This window comes from Vanessa cardui, chromosome 6 (assembly GCF_905220365.1).
Source record: "Vanessa cardui chromosome 6, ilVanCard2.1, whole genome shotgun sequence".
Classification (NCBI taxonomy): Eukaryota; Metazoa; Arthropoda; class Insecta; order Lepidoptera; family Nymphalidae; genus Vanessa; species Vanessa cardui.
Window position 1 is genome coordinate 15,573,665 of NC_061128.1, and position 12,745 is coordinate 15,586,409.

The 12,745-nt window shown below is 35.7% G+C and overlaps 1 protein-coding gene across 4 annotated transcripts in view; it reads right to left on the bottom strand.

Annotated features, from left to right (window-relative positions):
* Positions 1-12,739, bottom strand: part of LOC124530344 (PDZ and LIM domain protein Zasp) — a 35,430-nt gene extending 22,691 nt beyond the window's left edge. For all 4 annotated transcript variants that reach the window (XM_047104486.1, XM_047104485.1, XM_047104487.1 and 1 more), the window contains exons 1-2: positions 12,515-12,739; positions 1,490-1,594 (exon numbers count right to left, since the gene is read on the bottom strand). In XM_047104486.1, the coding sequence (XP_046960442.1) occupies positions 1,490-1,594 (105 nt within the window). In that variant the 5' untranslated portion in view covers positions 12,515-12,739. The remainder of the gene's footprint in view (positions 1-1,489; positions 1,595-12,514) is intronic.
* Between the last annotated feature and the right edge of the window lie 6 nt (positions 12,740-12,745).

Below are 12,745 nucleotides of genomic sequence, written 5' to 3' on the forward strand. Positions count from 1 at the left end.
GAAACCACTAAGGTCGAATTTTCTTCTTCCGCAACACAATACATGACTATTTACTTACGAGATGTAACTTTAGTTTTCGAAACAATATGCCAAACAAATATCTTCTTAACTGTGATAATATGTATAAAAACCACTCATTGAATATTTTATTCATTAAACTACCTATATTCCGATGATAACTAATAGCTATGATCTAAACACACAAGGAGACATAGAATAGATAGTTTCAAATAATAAAAGTCGTTAATTTTTATACCGTAAGGCTCAATGTATAATAATACATTACAAATAATGAGGAGTGTGTAAAGATGATTTTCCGAAGTAAGTAAGTGGGCAGTCCCCCCTGTAGAGACCTTAAAAGTGGTGACGAGTGTCGAAACAACTTTAACGAGGCCATCTAACAGTTAATGAGAGGTAAAAGCTCCTTTGGATAACTAATCACCCACTTGAACACTCGGAAATTGATAAAACGTGACAAATACCAAATACAAATCGCGCTGTGCTTGACGGTCCCCGAAAATATGTAGGCAGCAGATAGCGATGGATGTGAACAGTTACATTCCACGTACTCTTTATAACGTCATCATAAAATACAAATTTAATTAGGTACTAGTTTCGAGAACATTTCTGAGAATACTATTTTAATGATGTGTGTAGTTGTTTCGTAATTTTTTAATGATATGATCAAAAGCTTCGTTTTGTGTGCCCGGATAAATGAGAGCAATTTGGCAAACATTTCTGAAATAATGAAATACGTTATTCACATATGAAGCAGTAGGAACACATTCGGACCATATTTTTACAAGTTAAACTTAACATTCAATCTACAACTGATTAGGAATATCGATTCAGGGTAGAACTCAAATTTTTCTGGTATTAAAAATCTGTTTAATCGTAACTGAGTGCCTGAATGCGGTATAGTGACATTTCAATTTACATACCCGGTAGTCAAATCAAGTAAGTAACACTTACTTAATTTCAAATTGGATTCAATCAAATAATAGCTAATAATTATTTGAAAAGTATATACGTAGGTATCTATCAATAGCGAATAAGCGTTGTTTTGGTTCAATAGTCGTTAAAGTCGTCGGTCAGTAAGCGTTGCACCTCTATGTCGCGCCGCATCGATCGGACGATAGCCGTGTGTGGGCTTCGGAACATTCACGAAATATAAACATTACTTAGACGAGACTTAGATACGTGTTCTATTTCATTGGTGCACCGGTGACCCGACTTAGCACGTCTCGATCCCGTGCTCGATCTGTGCTTTGAAGTTTGTGCGACCCGATAACGCATACTTTATTTGATGATGATTACATTACATTACAGATGATTTACATAGAAATCTAGATGCTTTTTCTTACGTCGGCTTTAAAATAATATCATTTGTGATAGCTAAATATTATGAGTTAATTTTTTTTTAAATATCAGCAAATTACAAAATTGTCAAAGCGTGAATGTGTTTTACGCTTGTAAAATGATAGCTTACCTTTTGCACGACGAGTGGTGTACCGAAGTCCTTGCCGCCCTGCAGCCGGAAGCCCAACGGCTGCTGGTCCGACTTGTTTAACCGCACAGTGATCAACTGTGCCATCTGTCAAACGTTTACAAGAACATTAATATAAATATACGATGATGCAATGGCCATAGAGTGACACTGTTTAATCTTCTATTTCGATGGAATCGCGGGTTTGAATCCAAGCAAGTCTACCGTATCCGCATTGGAGTGATCTGGTGGAACAAACTCCAAATCAACACTTTATAACAAGGGTCCAGCAGTGTGTGCGACATTTACGAGTTTATCGTTCTTAATAGTTTTATTATCTATTACAAAATTATTTTCTAAAAATATACTTACAAAAGACCTTTGGACCTACAATAACTATTTGTCTTCCGAAAATTTGTTATAGGGGTAACAGCCCTAGCTCTAATTTAAAAGTTTTTGATTTTATATAGAGCGCATAGTTTCAAAAAATTCAACTCGTATCTACGTTATATTGTTAAGTATTCTGTTACAGCTTGGTTTTGTTTACATATAAGTCTACTTATTAATATTAAAAATGTTTGTGTAAGTTTATTCCAGGGAACTAATAATAAACGAATATATTAATGACTGGGAAAAAAAAGTATCGAGCAGCTCAAGACAGAGCTGGCATTTGATTGACCTAATTGAAGATTTATTTTCTCTCAAAGCTTCGCTGACCGCACTCGCTAACTCTTCGGACATTGCGATCTATTTTATCTCGTTGAAGATCTAAGTGCGAACCAAAAGACATTAGTGAAAGGAGGCTGAGAGCTAAACTTTCGTTACTGCTACAAGGAATATACAATAACTAATAATTTATGAGTTTTCAAAGAATAGATTTCTCTTGGCCTCTTCGATATAATCTTCAAATAATCAAGAAGTCAATCGTCTTGAACGTCACTTGATCATTCTGTACTTTAATGGAGAGTAAATTGTTTAATGTTAAGTGTTCAGTAACAGTACTGACCGATTGTTTTCCACACGTACGGCGTTCATACATATTTACGAGTCTTTCATGGTCTCGTCTATGTTAATTTTATACCTCCATAAGAGTGATAAAGATCCGTATAGATGAGCCGTTGAATAATTTTCTAAATGTAAATAAATGTGTAATACAACGCGCTTTTGATATTCCCTCGCTTCGGACGTGATCTTCGAAGTCAATGAAATTATTTATTGAATAAATATTTATTTTTTAGGATTTGAGGTCTCGTGTCAATCACGTAGCAACACTTACTATAAAATTAAAACTGTTATAAATTACTCTCGATATGTTTGCCTTCGCGACTCCACTTTGACATCACAATTGGCTCGATTAAAACATCAAGGTTGATTAAAGAAGTTGATATTTAGTCGAATAATAAACGGAAGACATGTGCACATCACAAAAAAATAAACAAAAATTTTAGTCAATGGTCGGAAACAATATGAAATGTTTAATATCTTTTGTATTGAGTTTCTACAGTTAAAGATTCACGCAAAATGTAAGCATGTCTTTAGAGCCTTTATTACAGGGAATCTTAATAGTTCAAGCCTACCTTCACGTCAGACTTATTTCAGTATTATCTTTTGAAATCGATTCAGGAAATTATAAAAAGCAAATTATTCAACAGTCCGGAAGTGGGCGAGAATCCGATTGCAAGTTTTCATGACGGTATAAGTATATATGGGTCAAGTTTAATACGGAGCATATAAAATATGTGTACTAATCGTTGTGTAATACACAACTATTTAACCGTACTAAAAATAAACATACGTCTAGAGCTGGTTGCGCAAGGATCGGGCGTTAAATACAAAAACTTACTCATGTATAATAAGAGCTTGAGATTTTACAAATCGACTTCTCCTGTTTCGTCTGATGAGTTTCGACCAATCAAGAGTCGAACTGCTCCAGCTCCATCAATTCACCGTTAATTTATATTAAAATATCTTACACAGAGGACGGCACGGCGTTTTTCATTAAAAATAAAATAACAACTCACGGATCTTCTCAATAAAGTTGAGTTACAAATTATTTATATATAGTTATATTTGTTGAATGCTGTTGTTCAAGTAAACATGATTAGTAAATCTTAAATTCCATCACTGATTAGATAGTGTTACATCCTGGGATAGTTTCTCAAACATTATTGTTAATCTATTGTCAGTACTAAATACAGCGAGGCCCATATCGTCTCCCGCGCACGTGCAACTGACCGTGATTAACAATATGTGCGTGTGCGATTGCCTTATCTTTCAAATACAATATGATAATGGCAATAAATAAATAAATGACACATTGATTTAAATTATACTACTCATAGTAGCTGTTACGCATCCGCTTCGCTAGACGCGGGTAAAAATTTGATTTATATAAATTAACAGAAAGATTCCTACAGTGGGAATTATGGACTTATTTTATTTGACCATTTTCTCGTAACGTGTGATTGGATAAACTAATGAAAAAAAACGTTAGTCGCGACGGTGATTAAAATATGTGTCGGCATATTTTTAAATTAGACTTTTACTTTTTTTACAGTTTTTAGACCGTCAAAACAAGATAGCGCAAATAATAAAGAGATCTATCAAAAACTTATAACGATGAAGGCGTGTCAGGCATGACAATTTATAAGGATTGCGAGATTGATGACGTCATTGTGCAAAGGTTTTCCCTGAAATACTTTGCCATTTCTGTTTGTGACTATTTGTCATTCTAAAGAAAGGTGCTTTCGCCCCGAGCTTAAAGTGACAAATTTGCTAATATATGTATTACCTGTATACTTATTATAAAACATTCATTAAATATCTACCAATATCAATTAATATAATTATAGGCAAATCGAGCGATTTTGGATTAAGATAAATTAGATGGCGGCGATAAGCTTTACTCGGCAGATATGTTATGAATTTAAAATACCTAAATATCTACCAAAATATTGACCCGATGACAAAAGATTTCTTTAGCATTTAACGTAACACTTCTAAGAAGCAGCTCTGATTCGACGGCTTTATTGACTTACGCGTTTGATTTTTACCTGATTGTTATTCATGCAAGCGATGACGTCACCCACATGAGTAACCCCAGACCCGCCGTCCGCCGCCGCCGGTATCGCATAAAGAATCGCGAGGTAACTGCGGCGTTTGAGAGAAATCAAAAATTCTTTGTAAAACCTTACGAAAGAGGTCACGAGGAATAGTTTTTAATGTATTTATTATAATTAATTTAAATAGCAGCTATAAAACGTAACCCAGTAATATACGTGTATATAAATTAGCTAAATAACTATTAGTCTGGGTTATTTTAATTCTATTTACTAGTTCTATTAACTAGTATTGTATACTGTATTTATGTGGTCAAATCTAATAAATTCATTAAAAGTCAATTCTATTTTCAATGTTTAATATGTTATAAAGATTACATAGATGACTTTGCCCCATTCGAATATATAAAAGTATGTAAGAGAGTAATTATTTTATATCGTGTTATCGTCTATAGATATAAACTAATTTCTTTGTTGCTTTTTGTTAAAATATTGAAAATAATTGTGCACCCCTTTTTGATTGAATGCCAAGAGAAGCTAGCGCTTAATATCCAGCTACATTATATGTATGTATTTGTTTTTGAGGGCAGACTGTCAACAACTTGTTAACATGAAGCAGTACCTAATAATTGTCTGCGAGTTCCTGTCGGCTATAAGCCTGACCTTTTAAGATAATTATGTATTCACAAAAAGGTAATGAGGATTTAACACAGACTCAACGCAAGTTTCTCCCGAACACGTTCTTCTTAAAGTAAATGTGTTTGATTTAATTGCACTTCTCAAATATAATAATTTGAACACTGATTATAAGGACAGTGAAAATGGTTTTAATTTCCAAGAGATCAGGATGATGATTTTGTAAATTCTATAAGCGTTTAGTTTGTAAACACATTGATATATGACTGTAATTCATATTTCGAAACACATGTGTAAACAAGGTACGCACGCTCTCCGTGAAATACCTATAGGTACGGTCATTTTAAAGCGCTCCAAAAGCGCTTTACAGCTGTTGTTTTTTACGAAAGTAATTATCACAAAAACGCCTTTTGAATGCGCCATCCCGAATAAACAGCAACCTCTTAAATAAATTGACTCGAAGACAACATTAAAATACAAACAGCGTTTTATTCCTTTACACAAACACGAGCACTTTATGAGTGTGTACTGTGGCATTGGCAGTACACCTCAAAGTTAATGTCGACTGTGTTTATCTCAAAATAGAGTTTTTGGCAAGCGGTGACCAAGTAGGCAGGTCTCATTTAGCCGAAGTAAATTATATTTTAACGGGTATGTGTTATTATAAATAACACACCTGTGCATTGTGGAACTGCGCGAGCTGCTCGCTCCCTGCGTGGGCGCCGGCGCGCGATTTGCTAAATAAACTAATTGCCGTTATACTTTATAGAAAACTGCCTCTGCCGTCTGCATAAACGATACGCGCTCGAAAGTAAATATTGTATCGAATGTAAAACTATTTCATACGAAGCTGATGTCATTGCCGTTTTTGTAATTACGAGTCGCACTGGTACGTGGTACGTGCGCTGTTTGTCCAGCTGCGGCCTTCAAAGGTCGCGCCACGGCACAATAAAGACTTTTGATTTTACCAGTCAGGGCACAGAACGAGGCAGCTTTCACTGATAGTTCGGGCCGACCCGGGCCTCGTTACCTTTGGTTGCGTACGAGACAAACGCATATTGCATGCCACCGTCCGGTCGAGGTGTCGCAAGCGCTGGCGTCACTTGCACTCGGGCGAGTATTCAAAATCAACTGAGACGTGGCGCCATCAAAATTATACAACTTTTATCTCATCGAACGAACTATCGGAATTCTTTCGCCGCGTACACTTCTGGAAATATCTTTGTTTATTTTAACGCTATCGAGAGCTTGAAAAAGTTCAATAAAGGTGCTGCTATCGGAACTTAATGGCTATCGATCGATGCCGAACACGATATTTTTTCGGTCTTATCAATCTCTTATCACAGTAGCAAATACGCAATGTGCGAATCAGCGCAAACTTTGCAGGCGACGGGGATTGGTATTCGTACTGAAAATATTTTCGTGAGACATTTTTATGATCTCATATTTTTGATGTGTTACAATTTCAATAAATATAAATTATTCATCGAAAATAGTCTTGCTGTCAGACAGGAAGCAAATATACATACAGTTACATTACCTATATACCGAGAATAACAACTAACGCTTACAGCATATTTTTTTATTAACAATATATTACATTAAACTAAATTTCCTACAGTAAGTGATGTTTGTGCGCAAACGATAAACGATTTGTAAATTATACGGAACGGGTACATTTTTTACGAATTAAACGTTTCGAAGAAACAATGCAAAAGATAAATATTGAAATTTGTTTTGCTTCATGACGTACGCTTCAATAATTGCACCGGAGATGCAGCTTTGCAAACATCGCCAACTCAAACACCCTTTTATTTGGACCATCAACATTGGGCTTCGTTGCGTTTCCGCGCGCTCATAGCAGCCCGGCTCGCACTGGACACGACCAAATGTAATTGATGCCGCGATACGTGCGCATGTCAGTATAATATTCGTCCATCAGAAACGACATTTTCTCGGTGATATTTAAAATTTTCAGTCGACATTACTGCGACCTCGTCTTATTTCTGTAATCGTGGGCGGCAACGTAAACTTGGCACTTCACGCACGTCACTGCGCGCGCCACGTCGCCGCTCTCCCGTAATATCTGTCCAGATTTTTTCGTGTTACAGATTAAAGTTGTATAACGAATTATGTAATGCCGCTGTAATGTCAATAACCCCCAAAATGCAAAGTGAGAAGTGGAACCTTGATGGGCAAATATAGAGCGGTTGCGAAACAGTTGGCGGGAAGCCATACGACGATATGTGCACGCCGCCCCATTGATAACACTACTTTGAAACTATTACAATCGAGCTTACAGATAATGTGACATCCACTGATAACGGCGCCGCGTCGGTAATTAAATAATCAGATTAATAGCATAAATATTCCGCCTCTTGTCGCGATTCTAGCGGAACTTAACACATCTACGTACTTGCACATGTTTTCCTATGTGTAGACAAAACATATGACGCTGCAATCTTTTAATTTTGTTTATTCTTGTTTTTTAATTAATAGCATATAGATGCGAGAGTATGTGGATGGAACACATGAATCTCAAGTTAAAGCCGGATCAGCACTGGAAATGGTAAACTATTTATTTTTACACGTTAAATTTAAGGAATGAAAACAATTACATTATATATGTTTATGTACCCACTAGCTATTCTTGCGTTTGAATCAAAAAAATATATAATTGTTGTTTAAGTGTCTCCTAATTACATCAGCTGTCTGCCAGTGAAAGTCCCGTCAAAATCGGACCAGCTGTTCTAGAGATAGCCGGAACAAACAGACGGAAAAAATGTTGTTTTCGTATTTGTACCGCATATACATACATGTATGCATTTAGTAATAAGCAGTTATTTTTATATGACAGTCTAATTTTATTATAGATATGTATAGATATATACCAACATATTATAATTAAAAAAACTGTCCCTGCAATACAACTAAAAGTACGAACACAAAGTCAAAATTCTTTTAAAATCTCTTGAAAAGATTAGCATGTCCAGTATATCGATTTTGTATACAATATATTATGACACGTCTTGTCATAATATTCAAATAATTTTACTTATATTTTCAATAAGTAGGTCAAAAAGATTTAAGCTTGAAGAGATGAAAAACCATCTAAAACACGCATTGCAATGGTCCTTTCAATATTTTTGCTAACAATTAACGATGTGTATTCTATATTTGTGCTACTACGGAATACACGAAATGTCAACAAAAACTGACCAAAGTATCGACTCAAATCGTTCAGAAACGTAGACGAAACAAACAAGAAAACATAATTATATTACATACGAGTATACATAACATAGTATGTATATAGTAGTAGTTAAACATCATTCTGTCTACAAGTACCCACGGCGCAAGTTATATCTATTATGGTATAAAATTAGTATTGTTCCAGACGAGGACTTGGCTTACGACCTAAGAATGAGCAAAACGGATGTGCACGATTGATCCCGGTGCCATATTGGCATGTTTATGAATGGCACGTTCACCCGCCGCCGAGTGTACCTATTCACTTTACGTTGTCGTCTCTCGAGCGACTGATTCTACAGTTTATAATACTTTTGTGATCAAATATATCGACGCATTTTATCGGCGATGTTAACCGACGTTGTTTTTATTTGTGTTTGTGTGAAGTCGACAATTCCTAAATAAAATGGTCGTGCCGTTGTTATTCAACCTTTCGAAATTAGTATACAAAAAAGGGAGCCCGCTGTTGTACGTAACGTACGGGTTATGATACAGATATGAGTAAGCTAAACCCTGACCAGGCGAGGCGACCTCTGACTCATCAACCCAAGCTCATGGCAACAAAAACTTTAAAGTATTTATTGTGGTATGTGGTCCAGCTGCCGAGCGAAAACTTGACAACGACTCGAATATCTTTCGACGTGTTCACTCTCGATTAAATGTTTATTTATTTAAGGCTTTTTTTTCTAAAATTATCGTTTAAAATTGTTTAATAGACAAACTAGTCTCGTACATCGGATGCGACAGCGCTAACGCATTTAATTGCACGGTCATTATACAATTAGGTCATTTCGTTGATAAATCATAGAACCACTAAAAACTTGCGCCTTATCACCGAGTATCGTCTGCTCGTATGCGGTTCCAGTCTCCACAATGATCTAACGTGCATCGTTTCCTCAATCACAAAACTAGTTTACACGATTCACAACCTTCGTGATTACTGATTAGACGCAAATAAAATAAATACCTAATGAATACAGAATGTGACTCATCATTTAGGTACATTGAATGCTCGGCACTCGCCGAACAACGCGCGTTAAAACATTTATATTTTATATATTTTATCGTTTAGTTATGATGGAATTTGAATAATTTATTGCGGCGAATATACAAAATATATGGCAGGTAACTAGGCCAGTCAATTATAATAATTGTGTGGAGTAGCGGTAGTCTGCAGCTTCTTTATTTAATTGATGGCTACACTTATCTTACACTTTTGGAATATCGAATTATGAGATGTTTAAATAAACCTGATCTACTTTTAAGAAAAAAACCCGATTGGTGAGTATAGCGACTATCTCAGTGCAGAAGTACGTGCGTAAACGTATTCTTATAGCTGTTTTTCTCACTCACATTGACCTGACCTGAAAATAGTTGATTCTTCTGTGGCAAAACTTAAAGCAAATTAATTTTGGGCACTTTTCTCAGCGGAGTCAAACCTGTCCCAAACGACCGTCTTTGCCACTGGTGAGGATTTCGAATGTCTACAGATAAGTTGAGATTGGCAATCTCGGGATCTACGACTTCTAGATCACTACCACTTCCGCTTGCTTTACTGCGATGGTTTTGACTAATCTTCATGAATATTTGATGCGGGTAATATCTACCTACATTGATGTATGTGGGTTCCCAAACAACAATATAGTCGCATCATTTAGTTAAAATACAGTCAAGCATGTCTCAAGAAAAAGTTCGTTTTCGTCACACTATAGAGTGTGTACAACTTGTAGACGCTTGTATTTTGAATGAATAAAGTTGTAAAATAAATCGTTTCATCTTCTGAAAATGTTGGATGAAAGATGATGTAAAATTGAAATAGAAATAGATTACAGAGAAGATGTTGACAATTTATTAATGTCTTACGAAGACACACACACGCACATTGTGTTATATTATGTTTACTTATGTAAACACAAGGAAAGAATTCACAAGGTTACTTCACATGTGCACACGTCTATTGCATATCCGTTCAGTAACTAGGTTAAAAGTTTTAGACAATTCATAGAAATTGACTTCCGGATTTTTTTTATATTTCAATAAAACTACATAGAAATTAAAAATAACGTAATTCCAGATATTCCTAATTTACAACAATGACAAGCAAATAATTGTTAATAAAAAAACAACATTGTTTCATGGAAAGTCACCAAATTTTGATGCGGCTTTTAGTTTGGGGGGGAATATATTGAGCTCGGGATTATGGAGTTAAAATATATAGGGGTTCACTCGATATTTTCTCAATACGGCGTCATCTCATGTTCCCTGCTATGATTAACGCCCACGACAATCTTTAAAAATATTTTTGAATAAAGATATTATATTTCCTCTCCTACGCTCGAATTATAGATTTTGCAGTAATTAATTTCCTAGAATAATTATCAAGTAATTGAAATAAAATACATGTAACATGTAAATACATTAATGTCAATGTTATATCTAATATTAATTATTGGGGTCAATTATATTAGATAGCACTTGTTAACATAACTATATTATATCATGAGACGTCATCAATAATTATAGCCATCCAGACGAGCCAAACCACAACACCAGGCTTTCCACATAACAATATTGTTATGTTGATTTGCCTTTATCTCGTACATAGGTAAGTTACAATGAGCATGCGATATTATTTACCGAGTTTATTTCGCTCGAAGCAAACGACGCAATAGGTCCATCAAATAATTAACATAAAGATAAACCGCATTAACACATCTGCTGCGTTTGAAACCGGTTGTTATTCCATTGCAATATTTATAAACACCGTGCATCTCTTCGCATTTCCTATTTCCTTATCATCCTTTGTTTGTAATTAACAAAGGACTAAACTGATGCACATCGCTAGGAAAATGTCTTAAATTAATATTCATACCATTCTGTAGGTAAGCACTACTAAACTGGTGTAATTTCACGTCGTATATTATATTCGCAGCGATTATAACCGAGCTCGGGTCGAAAGGTATGTATTACAAGATCAAAGGGCTTGCAAGTATGAACGTTTTAAAATTCCCTTTTGGTTTGGGCCGTTGCACTCCGCCTTGGACTCGTCTAACCGGCCCACTATCAGTACGCGGTTCGATTCATCGCGCCAACCCGTGGCCAATACTGGGATATCACAAATCGAAACTGCGGGCCATATCCAAAGCTACAGCCGTGAAAACAGGAGACTTCACAAAAATTATGTAACGAAAGAATTCATCTGAATTTAGCCAACTCTTTCGTACATCTACGGGATTAATATATTATATTTACGTAATTTACATATATATTTTTCTTTAATATTTAACTTATTTGTTTAAGTTAGTGAGGTTAAGTTTTGTTGAAATTTTATAAAGCTATATCTTTTGTAATGAATGCAGTAACAATCGGCTTCTGTTTATAAAATAATTAAAAACGTATTAAATACGTCGATACGTTACAGTTCCGATACCTCGTTTAAATTACTTAATTAATATTTCATAAATGTGGTCTAATTTACTTTTTATGTGCGTTGCGAGATTTATCGATTATGCATCGCCTTGGTTTATATTTGTTAATTACTAATAAAGCTGCCAACTGAAATTTTTATCATGAATCGGTAAACTAAACAAATCCGCTGCCCACTATGCCCGAGCAAAACAACTGCTTATGCAATGGTCCAGATCTCGAAACCAGCTCTAATCCACCTAATAAGAATATTTAGATTGCCTATTGTTGTTTGCATCAAACATACTTTAGTTTATAACTGACTGTTATTCAAAATTATCATTACCTAAACTTGTGCCTACATTGGTGAATCAAACATAATGAAGAAACTCAATATACTTTATGAGTACAAAATATGGACATTTTTCCACTGAAGATAATTAAACTTTTATTCAGGGTTTCGGTGTCTCTCAATTAATAAAGAATATTCTCATTTATATAATCAATATACTACAACCTCTCGAATTTCCTGAACATTTTAGTCGTAACAAAATCCCAATTTAGCACGTTACCAACGCTATCGATTCTGAGAAACAGCTATTTATTTTAAAACCGCGATGCGGTAATACAATATTCGCGAGCAGAATCTCGTCCTAGAGAAATCGCGAAGGATACTCACTTCGAGGGTCGATCGCGTCAATAAGGATAGATTCTTCACTCGGCACTATCAATCACTGGTTCAAAACACGGCGCGCAAACGTTTCCAAATAGGCGATCGCGCTCGCGGATATATTTAGAGCGGTAATACGACACCGGGCGCGGGCGTCGGTCGGTCGGTCGTGAGTGTACGGCGGGCTTCGGCGCGCGAGTGCGGCTGCGGGCTGGCGGCGCGAGCGCGCTGCCCCCCGGC